The 21,213-nt window shown below is 47.2% G+C and overlaps 1 protein-coding gene across 6 annotated transcripts in view; it reads left to right on the forward strand.

The window, feature by feature from the left end:
• Nucleotides 1–286: 286 nt before the first annotated feature.
• Nucleotides 287–21,213, forward strand: part of MECOM (MDS1 and EVI1 complex locus) — a 329,864-nt gene continuing 308,937 nt past the window's right edge. For 2 of the 6 annotated variants that reach the window (XM_048314516.1, XM_048314517.1), the window contains exon 1: nt 287–394. In XM_048314516.1, coding sequence (XP_048170473.1) covers nt 358–394 — 37 coding nt within the window. In that variant the 5' untranslated portion in view covers nt 287–357. The remainder of the gene's footprint in view (nt 395–21,213) is intronic. The other 4 variants (XM_048314518.1, XM_048314520.1, XM_048314524.1 and 1 more) reach the window with 3 other exon arrangements.

Below are 21,213 nucleotides of genomic sequence, written 5' to 3' on the forward strand. Positions count from 1 at the left end.
CCGCGGTGGCGCAGCCCGGCGGCGGCTGCGCGCCTCGTCCCGGCCCGTCCCGGCCCCGGTGCCGGCTGTCAGGGTCCCCACCGGCGGTGATGGATCGCTGCAAACTTTTTTTTGGCGGCGCTGAAATGTTGAAGAGCGGGGGGGAGCCGCCCGTGCGCATGTGCGAAGGTGTCCAAACTGACAATGCTGGAGAGATAGCGAGCCGGGATTGAGAGAAAGGGAGAGTGTGTGTGCGGGAGAGGGAGAGGAGAGAGGGAGAAGGGGAGCGAAAAAGGAGGAAAAGCTCCGGGAGGAAAAAAAAAAAAGAGCCCCCCCCCACCCCAAGCCCACGCCAGCATCGGCCGCGGGACTGGCAGCATGCGATCCAAGGGCAGGGCGAGGAAGCTGGCCGCAAGTAGGTGCAATACCCCTTTCTCTTGGCTTTTCACCCTCCCTCTCTGCCATGTTGCATAGACATGTCTGGTGCGGCGCGGAGCTCGCAGGCAACCTGCAGCATCCCCTCCTAGCCGCCCGGCCCGGCTCGGCTCGGCCCGGCCCGGCCCGGCTCGGAGGGCGGCGGCGGGGACCGGGGCGGGGGGTGCGGCGGCGGGAGCCGGGCCGGGGGCTGCGGGCGGCCGGCGGGAGGTGGGGAAGGAGTTGAGGAAAAGTTCAGTGGAGAGCGCTGGAAGTTGCTGCCGCCGCCGGGGGCTGGAGTGGGGGGGGGTCGGGGAAGGGGGGGTGCGAGAGGCTCCGGGCCCTATAGTGGGCGCTGTGGGCTGTCGCAGGGCCGGGGGCCGCGGGGGGGGCGGCGAGAGCGGGTGCGCGGAGGTGCAGCGGCGGCTCCGCGGGGGAGGCGGCGAGCCCCGGGCGCAGGTAGCCGGTGCGGAGCTACCGGGGATCCCCTGGGCCCTGCCCCGCTCGCCCGCGGGCTTGTGCCAAAAAGCGGCTCCCAGCGCCGAACCGGACCGCGCGTGGGGCGTGCGGGGCGGGCGGGGCCGTGGAGAAGCCCCGCGTGGCCGGGATGCCCCGCGCGGTTCGGCGGGGGACAGCGGGGCCGCCGGGCAGCGAGGAGCGCTTCCCAGCCCGCTGGAGTCACCCGCTAAAAGTTGATGTAAATGTTGTAATTTCAGGCGATTTTCCAGCACTTTTTTATACAGTTTGGCCGCCCGAAGGTCTGTGTTCCGCGAGGCGACGGCTCGGCCGTCCTCACGCAAAGCCCGACTTGCTTAATTATTTGTCTTACGCTCACCCCATCTGTTTCTCCTTTATGATAGGGATCTCTGCTTCTAACTGCTGCAGTGTTGGGGCTCTTTTTATTATTATTATTATTATTATTATTATTATTATTTTTTGTTTAAGAAGAGGGATTCAACAACAAAACTTCGCCAGCTTTCGCGTCCTATTTTTAAAGCAACTGATGTCTTTATTTTCTCTGACACATCTGGGCAAGTTTCATTTGATATCCATGGCGATGGCAGCTCACATTCCCGAGTGAAAAAAAAAATGGGCAGGGGAAAAAAAGTCAGATGAAATGTTGCATAAGTTGCGTGACGTAAAAAGCAGATGCATATTTACTCTTTATTTGTGAAGGGGGAAAAAATAGAAAAGCGGGGAAAAGGGGAAGTGAAAGATGTCTCTGGATCATCATCAGCTTTTCTGTGAACCTGAACAACAGCAGCAACCTGTGTTTGATTAGGTGATCTTAAAGTGGATAATCCAGCGCCCTCAATTTAAAAACAAATATATTGTTAAATCTCAAGGTTGCCATCCCTGCTTTGGAGCTAATTATGGGAAAAGAAATCTCCCATCCCCGACAAAATCCGTCAGGTTTCCTCGCCTCTCCCTTGCTTTACTCGCTGCGCAGCGATGCAGGGCTCCTGCTGCTGCTCCTGCTCCGGCTCCAGCTCCGCGGGCGAGATCCGATCGACTGCAAACTTTGCGCGTCTTGGCTTTCGCAGCAGCAACAGCAACAGCAGCAGCAGCAGCAGCAGCAGCAGCAGCAGCAGCAGCACTTTCCCCTCCTAGACAGATGTGTTGCATTAAATAATCCTTCGGTTACAATCGACTCATAAAGGAAATCATATTTAAAAAGCCGGGATTTATTTCTTTTTTGTGTTCCGAAAAACTGCTTCTTTCCCCCCCGAAGAGCGTCTCAGTTTCATGGCAAGTGGAAGGAGGGTTGGAGGCGACCCCTTTAATTTAATCGTTCGAGAAAAAAAGGTTTTAGCTTTTCAGTTCTTTCTGTCTGAGTTAGGAATAGAAAATATTTTGTAGCCTTCACCCTTTTACGTGGAAAAAGGTAGAGATCGGGTTAAAGCGCACTTCTTGTATTATTTCACTTTTGCTGCTTTAAGCGTGAAACAAAAAATCGCCCCGATTTCGTGACTGTCGCCAATACCCAGGCAACCTTTTCCCTCTTAATTAAGGGAGAATACCTGAAGGGTATTTTCTTGACCTCAGTGTAAAATTGCTGAAAAATAATTTTGAGCCTCTGCCCCCCCTTAAAAAAAAAAAATAGAAAAATAATTCAGAAGAAACAAAAAGAGCCACGCGGGGAATAGCCAATGAATTTTTAAAATGTCCAGCTGTAAAAATAAGGGAAAACACACGCTGGAGTCGGTCTGCCCGCCACGCTTTCGGGAGCGGGGCGGTGAGGATCGGGGTGCGGGGAGCGGTGCGGGGTGCGGGCTGAGGGCCCGGGGGGTGCGGGCCCGGCCGCCCTCAACCGCGCTGCACCTGCGCGGGCATCCCCGCTCCGCAAGAAGCCAGGACAGGCCCCGGCCCCCGGGGCAGCTGCTTTTCCACTCGGGTGGGTTTGTGCCCGCCTGGTGAAACCGTATCCCCGAATAACCCCCGCCCCAGCACGGGCCGCCGCAGCCCTGCAGCCGGCCCGGGGTAGCCCCAGCCACCCAGTAGCCTCATAAAGAGACAGAAGGTGATCAGATTAGGGGAACACACGTGAATAAGGAGGCACTTGTTACTTTTACACTTTATCGCCACTTTTTTACAGGCAATTTAGTGCAGTCAAGGTAGATCCAGATCCCTCTAACCATCTGAGATAGTAAAATAGCACTTTCCTAAGTTTCAGCAGGTTTTCCTGCGCCTGTAATTTGCCTCAGTCTAGTACTTAAAAGGCTTGATTGAAAAACAGAGCCGGCAAGTTTATTTGCCTGTTTAAGACTGTCCGGGAATTTGTTTTCGAGCAGGGAGATGTTTGCCGTGGCCCGCCTGCCGGCCCTCTCGGCGAGTCTGTTTATTTGCCATCGCTTTACCATCGCCTTCTCCTCCGGGCCCCTGCATCGCCGCGGGCACCGGGTGCCGATGCCCCGGGCCCGGCGCGGGGGCGGCAGCGCGGGAGGCCGGCGGTCCCTCGGTCCCTTGTTCCTCTGTCCCTCGGTCCCTCGCACCCCGCCCCGCCCGGCCCGGCCCGGCCCCGCCGCCGCTGCTGCCGCCGGCCGGCACCGCCCCGGCACCGGGCTCGGCCCGGTTCGGCACAGCCCGGCCCGGCCCGGCCCGGCGGCATCCCCGGCGCGGCGCTGTCCCCGGGCAGCTCCTGCGCGGCGGGCACGGGGGGCTGCGGGGACGGGCCAGACAATCCCATTATATGCCGGGCACATTTTCACCAGGCGCTTCATTAACCCTTTTCGGGGCGGAGAGCGCGCGTGTGGCTTTCGCTCCCTCTTTCTGCCCTTCCTTCACTCTCTCCGCTTCTTCTCTCTCTTACTTTCTTTTTTCTTCTTTTCTTTTCTTTTCTTTTCTTTTCTTTTCTTTTCTTTTCTTTTCTTTTCTTTTCTTTTCTTTTCTTTTCTTTTCTTTTCTTTTCTTTTCTTTTCTTTTCTTTTCTTTTCTTTTCTTTCTTCTCTTCTCTTCTCTTCTCTTCTCTTCTCTTCTCTTCTCTTCTCTTCTCTTCTCTTCTCTTCTCTTCTCTTCTCTTCTCTTCTCTTCTCTTCTCTTCTCTTCTCTTCTCTTCTCTTCTCTTCTCTTCTCTTCTCTTCTCTCTTCTCTACTCTCTTCTCTTTTTTCTCTTTTCCTCCTCCTTTTTTTCCCTCTTCCCCTTTCCTCCCTCTCCCCACTTTCTATCCTTCTCTCTTACTCAGGGTCAACAGTCACCCCCGAATTCAGGAGCAGCTATGTGGTGCCGTGGTAGGCGATGCAGCCCGGAGCTGAGCCCAGGGCTGAGCTCTGTGGTGCCTCCTGGCTGCTCCCCGGCCACACCGGGCCGGCGGCGGTGCCGGGCAGAGAAAGGACACAATGGAAAAGGGACGGTCGGAAAGGCGAGCTCGTTATTAATACAGCCCTGCTTGTAAATGAAAAATGTAACCCTTGTTAATTAACGCTGTTTACATGGGGTACAAGAAACTTAAGAAATGTTTCTACAAAAGGGAAGGAACTGTTTACAAAACTCTTTCAAAAGTGTGACATATTGCTGCAGTTCCAGCACTAAAAAGCCAAACATACTTACACGCCTTTGAAGTTGGCTGGCTGAGGCAACATTATTTGACTCGGATTCAGATATTGCTTGTGGGTATAACTAATGGCTTTTACCTAGTTAGTGGGCTGGGAGGGGCGAGGGCCTGGGCGCCGTGGCCATTGGGTCCCTCTGGAGAGCTGGAGCTGGCTCCCCGCCAGCTCTGTACAATGTCAACATTGAATATTTGAATTCCCAGACTCTATTTAACAACTTTCTAAATAAATAAACTCATTGTGTGTCTGTGTTTAAAATTATTTCACCTCTTTCATGAAAGCTACAGCGTCTTATTACACCGGCCTCTCGGGCTGCTTTTCCCCCTTTTCTTTCCAAACAAACACAAACAGAGCTGAGTACTTTTGGGGTTTTTTTTGTTTTTCACTGTCTCCTATCTCTCCCTCTCTCCCCTTCTCACTTTCTGTCTGTCTTCTCACAAAGCACGATTGACAGCTGCTCGGACATCCCACGACGTCCTTAGTGGGACAGCTCTGTGCACCCTGTTATCTAATCATAATTAAAACCAAAGCCAGGTTCACCAAGTCAGTTAAATATTAATCATTTCTAAAAGGAGGCCCAAGTGAGCGCCATTGCTGCAGCAGTGCCCTGTACATACTCAATCATTTTGGCTGCCGTACCCTAGGCGGGCTCCAGGGACAGCTTTCATTGTTGTTTGCCATAAATGGCTATTAGTGTTCATATTCACCTATTCACCTACTTATTTAAGTGTGGATGTGGCTGTGCTCGTGGAGATGTGTGCATACATGTGTGTTCAGAACATACTTTTCAGGTTATACTGTGGAGATATATTTATCTATGTGTATAATACCTGTGTCTGCGTGTGCAGGTAAATCCATTTGATACTTTTAATTGTGATTAATATATGTACAGTGTGTAGTTTAGAGAGAATTGTGGTATGCACAGGCTCCTGGGGTGCTTCTAGTCCTGACACCAGTATCTGTACACCCACAAAGGCTCTGAAACATTCTGGATGCATGTAGGGAACACAGTGTTGATGTGCAGCAGCCTGGGTGTTGTTCCCTGGGATGCTTCCCAAGTGCACTAATTGTGTGCTTCCGTGGAGGGAGTATCCATTGTAAAATCTTTATTGCCTTCCCATGGAAGTAAAGGTGGCTGGACAGAGAAGGTATTTCTGCCTGTCCTGGGGAGCACAGCTCCCTGATAAAGCTCTCTTCTTTCTTCTCTGAAGAAGAAAGTGGGATGAATTTTCTGCCAGGACAGGTATGTGGTGGAAGAAAGAAAGTGTTGGTGGTTGCTCCAGACCAGGGTAGATGAGGAAAGGGCAGTGGGGAAGCAGATGGAGTTTTATAAATCTCAGCTAATGAAACCTTGTCCACAGAATTGCCTTGCTTTGCAGTAAACCACTTTTTAAACATATGTACTTTGGAAGGGCTTGTTCAGACACTTAGGTTTCCAACTAAGAATTCATAATATTTGTTTATTTAAAATTTAACTAGGTTTGCTGTCATTTTTGGAGCAAGTCGGTGTTCTTTTGCTGTAATTTAATACAATCAGTTTTACATCATTTCAGTTTAGTTATGCTTATGAAGAGCAGAAAGAGGTTTAATCCCACATGGTTTTCAAACTAGCAGATGCAAGTGTCATGTTATTCAGTAGACAGAGGTAGAACTGGACAAATGCAGATTAGAAATGCAGTTCATATTTTAAGTAGTGAAGGTATTTAACCAGTAAAACTATTTACTGAGAGCTGGGTGGGTTTTACTATCAGTGGAATTCCTTTGTCTTAATGAAGGTTGGCTGTTTTTCTAAAAAGATATGAGCTAATCCAAACAGGAATTAATTTAGGGAATTCCTGTAGCCTGTGTTATACAGGGGGAGCAGACCAGACCACTCTTCCTGGTTTTATAATCTATGCACCCAGTTAAAGCAGTGCAGTTTCATATGGAGGCATAAGCTCAAGGCTAGGATCACAGAATGCACTTAAAAATGAAATGGTCATTAAAAAACCCAGGTTCAGCTCCGACCACACAGAACCAATGTCTGGCTCGAAGTGTTTTCCATCCTTAGCACTGCTTACCTGGATCACAGGTGCCCTAAAGAGTGCCCTGTCCCTGGGTCTGAGGGCAAAGGCAATGATGGGTTTTTCAAAGTTGGGAAGGAGGAATAGGGTGTAGGAGATGAGGTTTGGATTCTGAGAGCGGGGTCTGAGGTCAGTGTTTTGATCACTGCTCTGTGATGGATTTCCAGTGGGTTCCTGCTGTGTTTCTGTGCAACAGGTTACTGCTGCAGTTCTTAACAGCCAGACAAGACCAGTATAGATCATGATATAGACCAGTAAGCATCAGGAAGCACCTCCAGGACCCCTTTGCTGCAGGAGTTGCTGGAGGGAGGTGTTTACTGGCAGAGAAAGAGCCAGGTAGGGAACGGGATGGAGAAGCTAAGGAGAAGCGGATGTTGTTGTCCCCAGGACTCTGCCCCTTTGCATTGCCATTTTAAATAAAAAAATCAAAATTCTCAGAGTATAAGGAGCCCTGCCTGATCACTCATTGACTTTATGTTCCCTCCCTTTTGTTTGCATTTCAAGGCTATGCCGAGGCATTGCCTTCTCCAGTGCTGCTGGAAGAAAGGGCAGGCACGGATACGTGTGGGAGGAGGGAAGCTAGCCTGCAATGAATATTGTATTTGGTGCTAAATATGTAACAAAGAGAAAGAAATGTAAGTTAATCCAGCCATAAGAGTCGGGAAGTGAAATACAATTCGTTTTATTTCAGGGTTTAATGCTGTGGTCTGTTTCAGTGAAGCATTATCTTTTAAACTGGGATATACGCAACGACATAACCCCCACTACCTTGAGGGAATGTCAGAGTTTGATCTCAGAATAAAGGAAATTCAGAGTTAAGGCTGAAATGTACCACATGGCCTCCAAGTCCCAGGAACAACAGGAGGCAAGGAAGTAGCTAAAGCTATGGGCTGCACTTTAAAATGAGTCCAGCAACTACCAAGCCACAAGCGCTCGTTGCAGATCCACAGCACGGATTGAGCTGGGATTTGTATTGACTAGACAGAGATCTGTGATGATCTTGAGTCTTTTTGGAAATCTTGACTGATCTGTGATGAGCATGAGAGTTTTATAGTGGAAGGATTACAGTTCTGGGCTTAATTTATGCAACAGAAGCACTCTTGTCTCCTTTGACACCAATAGCTTTTGTTTAGAAAATCTTACACTGGAGCAAAATTTTGGTTCAGAAAAGAAATATACCAAAGTTACAGCTTTATTTCTTTTCTGAAAAATTGCTTATATGTCTGAATGGGTGCAGTACATTTTAGCCCTGTTTAAACTCTAAACTAAATTTAAATTGCCTGTAAAATAATCCTCAGAATGGAAACTGCCACACAATCGTAGCCCTTGCTCCCTGACCCAAACCCGTATTCCATTGCAAAGCAGTGTGCTGCTCTGTTCCGTGATTACAGTAAGTTAGAAACCAGAAGAGCAAGACTTCTATGAATAGGTTATTTTTGGCAATTGCATCACCAATTATGTATAAAATTTCAAAAAATATGAGTTCTGCCAGTTTGATCTCTGAGAGGGATACAGAAAATGAAAGCTTTGAGACTGCTGTAACATCATACTATTTTGTCTATTAGATATCATTAGATTACCAGAATACTGAGACCTTCATATCAACCAGCCTAACAAAAATTTCCCAGGTGGTTTAAATTAAAAAATTAGCCATAAATATATTTTGTATAATGTAATTTATTATGGATGTTTATTGTGTGCAGTGGGAAAATGTTTGGTTTCGGATGATCTTACCATATAACATGTGCCCTACTGCAACTCTTTATACTGAGACAGCCTGGAAAAGCCCCAGTCTAATTCCGAGACCAGCCGGGCTACTTGCTCTGAAAGCCACAGGAAGGCAGAGCCCTTCCCCTGGAAAGTCAAAGGGGCAACAGCATCATGTGTGGGACATGTGCAACGTAAAACTAGGCAGTGAGGAAAGAGCTGAGTGGCAGAGAAAGCTGGAGGATGGCTTCAGGCAGTGTTGTTTATTAGGGAAAATGGGACAGAAATGACACCAGCTTGCAGCAGGTCCTGTTATACTGGGATGGGAGGCTCACCTGTGTCCGAGGGATACTTTTTTCCCACATCCCATGTTTTATCAGGCCTCCTTTTGTTTCATCTGGGTGTGGTGAGCAGGGTTCTGTACTGATGCCCACCCATGACTCCAGATTTGCCCTTCTGCAGCAGAGAGAGGGGACTAACCCAGTCTTAGGCACCCAGGGGTCCCTGTGAAGGACATACCCACCCTCTGCTGGGATGCTGCAGCACGGAGCTGATGGCTTCAGGAAAAAGATCTCCCGCCTCCTCTCCTGTTCTTTTGCATAAAGTCCACATGCTGGCAGGGGTGAAATCATTCCTCAGCTTAAAAAAAACAAACCCTCAAAAACTTCCCCCCCTGCCCCAAGCTCCTTCACACATGTATTAACACCAAACTGGCAAAGCCAATGGAAAAGGATTTTGCGTTTTGGCAGCAGAGCTGGCTCAGAGCTCACTGCGGGCCTTATCCCAAACCCACTGGAGCTGAAGGAGCTTGTACCGACTTCAACGGGCCTTGGACTGGGTCTGCCTGGGAGGAATCTGCTTCCCTTCATCCTTGGGGGCGGGGGGTTATCAGCAGCTTTTGCTCTGCGGTGAGCCCCAACATGTGATGCTGTAACAGATACCTGGATTTACATCAGTCTAAGTGAATTAGCTTGGCCCTATAATCTGGCCTCATTTAAGAGTCATTTCAGCCATTAGGATGAAATATGAACGCTGCTGATGGGGGGACTGTGGTGACTCTGAATCCCCGTTTCCCACTGTGCCCCATCTCTGCCATGGGCTGAGGACCTCTGAGGGCTGCGGTGGGCACTTGGGGCATGTGGGAGGGGTCCAGCACCCCTGGTTCTCCATTCCAAGGACTGTGGTTCTCCAGACAGCCTGAATTTGTACTTTCTGAACAAATAGCTCTGTTGCTGAAAGTACCTGGTGCCTCCAGTAAGTGCTCCATTTATTGCCTCCCGATTTCATCTCAGACAAACAGAAGGTATGTGAGAGACAAGCACTGACTGCTGGAAAAAAATCACCCCAAACATGTCTAGAGCACAGCTTGAGTCACTGGTGGTGCCTATATTTTTGATTTAAAAACCATTTAACATTTCCAACATTTGACAGAAATGATTAACCTTCCCCTCTTGAAAACTTTGTGATTTGAACTTACCGTGGCACGTTTTATTTACTTGCACCTTGGTGAGGAATTAAGCAATGCTTTTGGTGAGTTTTAATCTTTCCCTTTCTCTTTGTGGCTCTGTATAAAGAAAAAAAAGGAAATATGTTGTTTGAAATAATTTTGAAGTGATGTCTCTTTTACTTTTTTTAGTCTCTTGATGTATTTTTGGCTACAGGGACTGGCATGGAGCACTGGTCTAAGAATATACAACACTGAAAAGCAAAGAGATCAGCTGTATCTGAGCTAACTGCACTGCTTTATACTTTTGCTGTTTCATTGTTACTGTGCCATGATAATGATGATTTACAGCAAAAATGAAGACTTCTTAATTGTAAAATATAAACACCATGAGATATTTGTCCTGATTCTTTCAGTTCATATAGAAAGCAGGATTTCAGTAGTCACTGGCTGCCTGTGAAAATGCTATTAAGCAGCTGTGCTCTGCCTGAATAATTACTGTCCAGGAGTTTGTGCTTCCCAATAAAGCCAAGGTAACTGAGAAATGAAGAAATTATGCACTAGGTCACCCAGATGATGCAGATCAGAGAGATCTGAGTGAATAAACCTGTGCAGTGTCTTAATATCAGTGTCTTAATATCAGTGCAGTATCTTTAATATCAGTGACCAGCCTCAGAATGAGTGAAAAGGTGAAATTATCTGTATTGTACCAATGCCCTGAATGAAAACTGAGCTGAGACTGAGCCAGAAGGGGTGGTACAGAGTCAGAACCAGGATGGGATGCAGCAAACCTTCCCAGCTGGGGCTTCTACCAAGCACCAAGCTGAAGGATCAGTCATGGACCAAACACAGAAGATTTATTTCCAACCTGCCATTATTATTTGTTATGACTTGAATTAAAACAGCAACCACAGAATGCAGCCAGGACTGGATGCCGGTTGTGCTGAGCTCTGTGCAAACACGGGCAGCCCGCACAGAGCTTGGGCCCTGAGAAATGCAGATTAAACTTGGGGCCTGCTGCCCTACACATGCAATTACAGCATCATTGGAGGCAGTAATAAAATCCTGAGGAGAAATGGATGCTTTAAGGAAAATCCACGGAGTCAGGACTCCATGGCTTGCACATGGGTGAACGTGCTTCAGCTTTAATCACATCAGCCCTTTCCCCCTACAAGCAATTGGCCCCCCGGCTCTGTTTTAGCCGACCCTATTATTTTTGGCCGTGTCCACCTTCTTGGGTGACCAAGCTGCATTAAGCAATGAGTATCCTTGCAGCATCACCTGCTTGCTTTCAAAGAAAACAGCTCTGAGATTCTCAGCGAAGGAAGAAGGCAACGCCGACGGGTAATCCAGCCCTATAAAATCCCTGGATTGTGGTTCCAGCCCGCTCTCCACGCGGGCGCTGTGAGAGGGACCTGAGCAGTGTGGCTGGCAAGAGCCAGCAACCAAGAAGTCCCTCAAGCCTATAAGGTTTATTAAGGTTCTTTTTAAGTCCCTGCCAATAAAAAGGGTCCACACAACCTCTGAGTGAGGCTCCATAAGCTCAGTTTTATGTTCGGATAATTTGGAGCCAAACCATCACGGAGTTCACATAGCAAAATACCCCACGGAGCATCGCAAACTGCAAGGAAAATATATCGAGGAAAGAGAGGACTGATAATTTTATGGTTTTCCTTGAAGTTAAGCAGTAAAATGGGCTTTATTTAGCAATTTCCGGGCTTCTGATTGCAATTTTGTTACCAGCGTAATGGTTTTAGATATAACGTTTTGTAAATAGGGAGAAATGTTAGGAGCCAAGGTCCTACAGTGTTTGGGTCTGCCATGGGAAGCAGTACCATACACTCCAGATTCCCAAAATCAGTCAGACCTGGATTGGCTTCTGGATCAGACCACTGGGCAGGACAGGGCAACAGCACTCAGCTCTGCTGTGGCAAGCTGAAGGTTGAGGCCAGCATGGCTGGGTAGCCCTTGGAAGGGATAATCCTTGAAAGAAACAGGAATAGTTTGACCCAGGTCCAGGGATGAGCAACATACATTTATTTTTGGAGAATGAAGCATTTCTGGTTTGAAATACATTTAAGAGACCTGGTTTTTACAGGTGAGGTGATCACCACAATCTCCAGGCTCATTTTCTAAACCAGGCTATTAAAATCACTTGTCCCTCAGCCTTTTGGCTGTGTGCAAACCTAGGTCCAGAATTCACAAGACAAGCCTCCACTATGTTTGCTCCTCACACAATAACTGTTTCACACTTGGCATGGCTCATCTTTTAAAAACCTTTTTTTACAATGTAATAATTCACACCCACTTCTCTTTGGGAAGTCATTTTAGAGGGGAAATTAAACATGGCTGGGCATTGAAGGGAGTACTGCTCATACATGCAACAGCTCCAAATGTTGAGGGAAGTGGTCATCAATATGGGAGAAGATGCCATCTTGACCTTGGTGGTTTGTTTGTTAGACACTAAATCACAGACATTTCTTCTTCCAGTTCTAACTGGTCTGAGAACTCAGATATAACCTTAAAAGCCCTTTCTTGGGTTTTGAACAGAATTTAGACCTCATCAGGGCTCAGTACTATTTATGTAGCATGAATGAGACAAGAGAATGCAGAGACCACCATGGGAAATGAAAAAAGGTGAAGAAACTAGAGGAAAAAAAAGGAATATTAATTCCAATGACCGTATTTCCTTTTCATATGCTGCACTTCCTGGTGCCGCAGAGTGGAGAGAAAAAGAAAACATCTGATGTCTTTTTACCCACTTTACAACAGCCAGGAACCATCAAACTCATCCTGCCAACCTTCCTAGAAAGAAGGGCTGTGTCCCACTGTCAGCAGCAAAGGCAGAACTGGAAATAAGGTGGAAGTGACCAGACAGTAGGCAGGGATGGTGGGGGGAAGAGGTCTGGGGGATGGGACGTGTCTGATGGATTGCTGTCAGACCTCCAAGCAGAAGGAGGCAAACAAATCAGCTCTGCTGGCACCTTTCTGCACAGGAATAATTCAGGACATCCGTTTTAAGAGATGATTGGTGCTTTTCAAATAGGCCCTGAATATGCTGTTCTCCTGCTTTCCTCTCCTTCCCCAGTGCTATACCAGTTATATATAAATATATAAAAATATATTTATACGTGATCTCAGCCATCTAACATGGCTAAATCACCTCAGTGCATCTTGACCTCCAGCTCAGTCTCCCGTTCCAGAGGCTCAGTGTAAATTAAGGTGCTGGGCTTACTCTTCAGGTCCACATATTCCCTCTGTGCTCCTGCTGCAGAAATAGCTGTGCTCTGTGGGTCGGTGAAGATCCAGCTGAAGCCTGCGAGGGCTGGAGGGAGCAGTGTTGCTTTAGGCTCCCTGCCTGAGGAGTGACATATCAGAAGTAATAAGTCTGAGCCTGAGCTGATGTCTAACAGCATTGGAGAGTGGGCTGGAAGGCTGAACTCCTGCAAAAATGAAAGCAAGGAATTTAACAGCAGTAAAAAAGAGGTTAAGGAAAGAACAAAAAAGGAAAGGAAATAAAAGTGATATGAATAGCTAGAAAAACAGCTATGTCCAAATATTAACCTCTACTGCAGGTTTTGACACTGGACTGAGTTAATAGAAGTACATGGCTGATACACATTAAGTTGGAAGAAGGTACTTAATTTCAGAAATTATCTGGATCAACTTAACGTGAAAATGTCTTAGCAAAAGATATTTTATGTGTGTCCAAATCTGCCAATAGCTTGAAGACATATTCTGCAGGAGGCTAGCAGGAGAAAGTATGTTTTACTGGTGGGGTTTTCAGCCAAATTCTCTTGTTCTTGGAGCTTCTTATCCCTTTCTTCTCCAAGATACCTTTTCCTAGACCATCAGAGAAGCGGGAGCAGACAGACCTTTTCCCCAGCCTGTAGCTTCTGTGAGCTGCAGGAGCCCCACAGACAGCACTGGCTCGAGGGGGTTTTTCCTCTTAGAATGTTGAAGAAGCAGTCCCAGAGCACAGGAGCTAAACTGGTGTAAAACTGGTGTGACAGTAGAGCCTACTTTGGCAGGGGATGGACTCAGTGCTGGCTGTTCCTCCTGGGATCCATCCAGAGGCGGAGAAAGCAGATACAGGGCAATCTTCACTCTGTCAAGGTATTTAGTCTCTAACACTTAGAAGTGGAAAATAGTTTCAGTTCTCTAAAATAAGGATTTTTCTCTCCATTTTGTACTCCAGTGTGTCCTTGGGGTTTGCATTTTTCCAGAGGTATCATTTATTTCACAGCAAAGAATCATGGTGAGACAGCCTGGGCTTTAATTTCTGGGAATATCTTTATGGGCTTGTTTTTGTGGCTATATAACAATATTATGTTATCTATCCATCTCTCATTCCACTTCCTGATATACAGAATTATCAGGACTACACATCAGTCACTCTTGTGTTTTGTAGCCCTCGGTGCTATATCAGTTTTTAGGATATTTCTCCAGTATTAGAGCTACGCTGATCTTGGTGATTATTAAAAAAATATATAATATCTTTAAAAAACTCTGTTGAGATGTGCAACACCACCTGAGGAAAAGTAAATTTTAGACTAGAGTTATATCATTACTGGCTTCCTGAATGTTTGAGTGAAGAAAGGCAGTTAACTAAGGTATAATTTTCTGCAAGAAAAAAACCAGCAAAAAGCAATATAGAAGAGCAGGACATCTGCTTTTGTAATTATGTACTAACGAACTGGGACTGTGCCCTGCCAATGTTGTCCTCTACAGCCTTTCAAGTACCCAGGCTGTCCAGCTGATTTCATTCTGTGATTGCATCAGGATTCTCAGATTTTCAGAAGCTCACAGGTGTGTTCACTGCGTCAGATGGCCTGAGAGGGGATGAGACACGGGGCTGGTGGGAGATACAGGAGTGAAGGTCACTCAGTACAAAGAGAAAAGAAAGATTTTGAGGGTGATTCTGCATCTCCTGAGCTTCATCTCCATGCAGCTGTGCAGGGACCTGCTCAGCTGTGCCAGGTGAAATTGGGCTCTCTATTTTACACTTGTTTGCAAGTTAATTAAGGAGCAGGAAAGTTGGCTCTGTGCTGGACAGAAGGCAGGTTTCTCTCTTTCAAATAGTTTGCTGTTTGTCCTGTAGGACACCATGGAATGTGTTTTTCACCCTGCTCCAGGTGAAGCTGTGTGTGGAGTCATGATCTCAGGTACTGCTCATTCAGTGTTGGGTTTGGGCCAGGGGGTGATTTTGGGCTTTGGCAAAGTGTGCTGCTGCTATTTTGCTGCCTGCGTTCAAAAATTGAGGGTGTTTCCATCTCCTGGGTGTAAGTACATGCTATAACAGGAGTCTCAAGGTGTCACCCTAGACCTGGTGCCAACCAAATGTTATTTCTCCTGTATTTTGGGCAGAGGCTACAAGAAATGGTTTGATGTTTCCTTGAGAAATACCTACTTTTCTTCTTTTTTTTTTTTCTGCAAAGTTTGCGCTTGTTTAGTATTGTGTCTACTGGCACTGATTTTTTTTTTTTTTCCCCAGTGTTGGTTACAAAATCCCAAAGCAATAGGAGGAAGAGGTTTTTTTTCCTCCCCTGTGTGATTTCAGATCAAGTTGGAGATTAGCTTGGGGGAACGACAAAGCACTCTGTTCCCAGCACAGTCTCCCCATCCACAGCTAAAATGTTATGGGAATAGATGTTGGATGCCACATCTAGTTTCACTTTGTGTTGCAGCCTTTAGTGCGCTTCTGCTGTGTCTCCTTCCAGCCCTGTGGTTCTGCCATGTTCTTTGTACTTTCCTTGATGTATAGAAATATTTATAGAAAAGGGAAAAATTAATTAATTTCTGGCTGCAGGTTTGGATGACCATCAGGCAGCAGCAGAATCTGGTGAGTTTCTGTTGCAGTGGGGATCCTGCAACACGCATATATCAAACCAGGAGTCCCGTGGAAAGGAAATATATATGGACAGACAGATTCTTGATAGCTGTTTCAGAGAGATGTTTATTTCTCCAGCCGCATGGCCGGAGCTCTGCCCAGGAACTGTTCCAGTCACAGGACCAAGGGTCCTTCTGCCCGCGCAGGGAACACAAACCAACCAATGGGAACGAGGCTGAGCAGGGGCAGGAAACCCCGTGCCTGTGCCCTCAGGGCCCCTCTCCCAGGGCTACACGGCAGGGGAGGGACCCCAACACCTCACCCGTTTTATTTTAATAAAAGGAGAATGAAAACAACTGGATAAACATAACAAGAACAGTTTCAAAACAAAACAAGCCACCCTCCTGAGTCTTTAAATGTCCAAACAGATTCTCTGGAACATCTTAGGGCTGACAGAAGGGAGACAGAATTCTCTGAGCATGCTTTGTGGGGAAACTGAGGCAGGAGAGGGTTTAACTTCTTCCCTCCCCCTTTTCATCCCCCACTCGGCATTGGAAAGGGATTTTTGGGGAAACAATTGGCAAAAGCATGGTTTTGTGAGGGAAACCATGGGTGAAAAAACGGATTGGGAATACACTGGGGGTAATAGGACATAGGGTAAAAGGGAAAGGTGGGATTAGGAAAGGGAAACTGTAGGGGGGGCTTACAATAGAGATACTGTCTAACATGACTACGATTTTTTGCATATATACTGCCTTTTACAGGAACACCATCAGGCCCAGTGACCTGCGATGCTTGTAACCCTTTTCTCCCTAGTACAATATTAAATTCCACCACCTCTCCATCTCCCAAGCTTGGGATGCATTTTTCAGGGTTATTCTTTTTAATAGCAGTTCTATGCACGAATATGTCTTGCTGGTTGTCACACCTTGTTATAAAACCATAATTTTGCTTAACATTATACCATTTTACTATCCCTAAGGTCTTAGTTGCTATGATCTTTTCCTTTTTCCGAGTGGCTGCTGTTTTCTGTCTCGCTGCGTCTTTGCTCTCTCTTTCAGTCGCTCCCGTGTTGGAATTGTCGGGGCTGCTCGTGCCTGCGCGCTCTTCCCGGGGTCGCGTTCGGGGCTGCGCGGGCCGGGCCGGGCCGTGCCGCTCCGTTCTCCGTGCGTCGCCTCCTCTGGTCGCAGCTTCGCTGCCGCTGCCGGGCGCTGCACCCACGTCTCGGCCGGGCCCCCGAGCGATGACCCCCCCGCGCTCCGCTCCAGCGCGCGTCTCGGCCGGGCGCGGCTCCGTTCCATCGCCATCGCCTCCAGCCGCCGCCCGCGTGCCGCCCCTCTCGGTCGGGCGTTCACGGGGCTCGCTCCACCACGTGCTGCACGCGGCCGTGCGGGTCCTGCCGGGTCCCGCCGCTCCCGCCGCTCCTCGCTCCGCCGCCGACACTGCGGCTCGCGTGGCTCCGCCCGCGCGCGGGAACTGCCTCGCCGCCGCTCGCAGAGCGCTCGGCGCACGTGGCCTGGGCCGCACGGTCCCTGCGCCACGCTTCCCTTCACCAGGACACAGCTGACATTGCTCAACAGTCTCGGTAACTAAATAATATTCACGAAAATATTCTTCCATCGGCATATATTTTGACTCCAGTATTAACTGTGTCCAAACGGTTTTCCAAAAGCCCTTGGTAAGAATTAAATCCCAAGAAACATAGAAAAAGTTCTTAAACAACCATGCCAGGAAGTGTTTCAGTTCTTTTTGAGCTTGAATCAAGCTAAAATTTACAAATCGTTGTTCAAGAATCATTTTAAGTTTAAGATAAATGTCCATATGCGGCTCTGAGAGCCAAGAGTCTTCCCACGGTTCCTCCATAGTTTAGATATGGAATAGCAAAGCAAAACCAAGAAGAGGAATCCAAAGTTTCCAGGGTTTACTCACACAAATCAGTCGCTTAGGGATCGGGGATCGTTCTGCCCGCATTCTCCACCATTTGTTGCAGTGGGGATCCTGCAACACGCATATATCAAACCAGGAGTCCCGTGGAAAGGAAATATATATGGACAGACAGATTCTTGATAGCTGTTTCAGAGAGATGTTTATTTCTCCAGCCGCATGGCCGGAGCTCTGCCCAGGAACTGTTCCAGTCACAGGACCAAGGGTCCTTCTGCCCGCGCAGGGAACACAAACCAACCAATGGGAACGAGGCTGAGCAGGGGCAGGAAACCCCGTGTCTGTGCCCTCAGGGCCCCTCTCCCAGGGCTACACGGCAGGGGAGGGACCCCAACAAGTTTCTTTAGTTTCCTGCTGCCCTGGTCAGTCGTGTGTGAGAGTGGAGATGGTTTTAAGGGTGCTCAGGGCCTGCCTTTCTCCTGAACATTCACAGTGTGCTGTGAGAGCTTTGCCTGTTGTATTTGCAGCAATGGAGGTGATTGAATAGCACCACCTTGCTCTGGTTTTGGTTAATAAGCAAGAAAAGGTGTGCTAATCCTATAAGAGCATCTGATAAAACCAGCAGAGCTGTCCCACAGAGGCTTTGCTGACCACAGCAAGGGTGAGGTGGGTGTTGGAGGCTGTTGCTGATGAGGAGCATTCTCTGGAGAGGGTAGGAATTGCTGAAAGGGCTCTCCAGCTTCTTGTGCTGCCCTCAGTGCTGGGCTGGGGGGATTTCCCGTGTTTTTGCTAGTGTTTCCCACATTTATGGGAACCACAAGCTTCCCAAAGCCAGCAGCCACCTCTGCTCTGAGCAATACCAGAAGCAGGAACCTGTTGATCCGTGCAGAGTGGGAGGTGATAACCTCTGTTCCTGATGCTTTGAAGATTTTTCTTTTTCCATATAGAAAGGGCCTTGCTTGTCTGATGCCCCAGGTGAAAAATCTGGTGATGTTGGAGGCAGGTGGGTGCATGTGGGTGAAAATGCGTGTCGGCGTGTGCTCCAGCACCTCTTGGCTGGTGTACCCCAACTGGGGGTTCAGTGTGTGGCACCTGATTGCTGGACCTGTGAAGTCTCTGAGAAACCTGTCAGTTGATTTCCGACCAGAATGAGGCATCATTTGCCATTTAAAAATTGTAAATCCGTGTTTATCCAGCGTTAACAGACGTAACATAAATGAGTTCCTGTGCTGTCTGCTGGTCCACTAATGGCACTTGTTTGTAAGTGCTTTATGTTAACAGCTATTTGATGGTGCCCATTAGTTTTTCCTAGGTTAATGTTATATAATAAAGTGAATGCTGGCCAAAAGCAATAGTAATACGATAAACAAAAAATCCAGATTCTGGGTGAGAAATGTAATGGAGCGAGGGCTGAACTCTGGTGGGAGTTTGGTTTAATCTAAAGGTTAAAAAATGTTATAATTTGGGTTTAAGTAAATTGGCTCTTTAGTCCCAGAGGTCTTGCTCTTGTACTTCTTGTGCCTCCAAAGCTCCCACTAATGCCGATGGGAGTCTTGGGCGCACAAGAAATGCGGGTTCAGGTACTAAAGTTACAGATTGGCTTGGACCAAAACCCCCAATCCAAATACCTCCGGCTTTTGAAAGCATTTGCCAATTGGATTTGAATCTGGACACAAACATTGTGGCTTGAGCTCATCTGAGCTCACTTACATCTGTGTAAATCTGTAGTATGGCCCTGATCCAGCAAAGCACGTAAATATGTGCTTAATTTGACTTCAAGGGGACTATTGTGCGCTTAAAGCTAAGCATGTGTTTAAGTGCTTTGCTGGACTCAAGTCCAAATACATGGGAGTCAATGAAATGACACCAAGTAGTGCAGTATAAGTGAGATCTGAAATGAACCAAAATGTTTGCATTTCTACCTGGAAATGAACACCCTGTTCACATCCTACATATCCTGCATGCACTTTATATTTTCATCCATTTGCACATAATGTATTGTTTACAGTAACCTGTCCATTCAGTACAGTAAAAAAAGAAATATACTTTGAATTTTCCTGCTCTATTACTCATATTTCATGAATTGTGTTCTTATGCCAAGTGTCTGTTTATATATATTTATACATGTTGTTTCTTTATTGATATTGGCAAGATACAAGAAGAAAAGAAATATTTTACAGTTAAAAACTTGTAAACAGTTTTATCCCTCATTTAAAACCCTTTTTTAAAGAGTTTACCTGATGCGGTCAAATTACTTTAACTTGTTTTTGGTTTTGCCAGTCTGACCAATATGAAAAGTATTTGTTAAACATATAGGTTTGTTTTTAGCTGAAAATACACATTTTAAACATGTTTGCAATTAACTGACACGTGAACATGCCCTTACACTCAACTACTAAATGCCACTTTTGTACTTCAAATCCCACTTTTAGTGATTGCCACGCTACATAAAGCTGTCAATGAATATTTTCACATGAATACTTTAATACTGTTAAAAGATCATGTATAGCTTGTCGACTGCTGCAGCTCCTTGCAAAGAGAACACAAAAGGGTTAATTGAGCCCAGCTCTGCAAAGGTGGCAGAGGCGTAGACTAGAACTGGGAATTAAACCCAAAACAAATACAACAAGAAATAGCCCTCGTGCCTTGGTATGACAACCACAATGCAGACATAAAGAAGTGTAAGCTGCAAATGTCTGCAGGTTATTAATGAGGTAATAGAAGCAAAATTAGGTATCAGCAGGGTTTGGCTCTGTTTGAATAAAACTGAGATCTTTTATCTCAGAATATGCTAGGAAAGACTCATAAGCTGTGATTTGGTGGTCTAGGCTGTGCCCTTCTTGGTTATGGAAGTTGACTCATGCCATTTAAACTCACCAGTGTTTTCCACTCAGGGCAAACAGATGTGGGATCAGACGCAGAGAACGGCTGGCGGGAAGAAGGGAAAAGGTTTGCATGGCAGTTCATGAGGAAAAATGCTTTTGTGTGCTTACTTTTGAATCAAAAGGATATTTTGCACTTCGGCTTTGTGTGTCTGGAGAGAGGATACTATTTTCTTGCAAAGCCAGTGTGGGGGAAGCACATAATGGCAGTGCTAAAACCCCTCCATGTCCAGCTGACCACTGCCCCGGCTGAGACTGGTTCCCTGCTGATTTCAGCAGCTTCCCTCGGGATTTACTTCAGCCTGGATGAGGGCAAAGTATGGCCACACACTCCTGGTCAAGTTTCATGTTTGTGCCCTCTAAGAGTAAACTTTCCTCCAAAACAATGGAAAAATACTCCTTTCCTGACTCTTGGAGAAGTTGACAGCCAGAGATGCAGCTGATACACTGTGTGGAGTGATCTGCTCTGCCCCGATCCCTCCTCAGCCCCACTGTCACTGAAGTAAGTGGCAAAACTCCCTTTAACTTTAATGATGCAGAATCAACCCTAAATGGATAAGGTTTGTCTTTAAGAAAAGTCACTGAGGGATTCAATTACATCACAAATGTATTCAGTGGTTGTGAAGTGATTCTGGTGTACGTACAGCCAAACCCTGAATTCCTTCTCAAGTAAGTGTCTGGGTGAGGATTGATTACAAACCCTGCTCTAAGTTACACCCGTACAACTCCCCCGGAGCTGATGGCATTCCTCCCTGTTTCCCTCGCATGGACAGTGCAGAGGCTGAGCTGTACAGAGCCTGCCACATCCTGCTTCTGCTCCCCTTGGTCGGGGGCTGGGAGGGACGGAGTCTGTCCCTTTGGCTCTGCGAAGCTCTTTTTGACCTGGAGCGGCACCTGCGGGGTGGTGGAGGCTTCACCAAGGGCGGTTTTGGCCCCTCAGCCTTTGAAGAGCTCTGGCATGAT

Source organism: Corvus hawaiiensis, chromosome 10 (assembly GCF_020740725.1).
Source record: "Corvus hawaiiensis isolate bCorHaw1 chromosome 10, bCorHaw1.pri.cur, whole genome shotgun sequence".
NCBI lineage: Eukaryota > Metazoa > Chordata > Aves > Passeriformes > Corvidae > Corvus > Corvus hawaiiensis.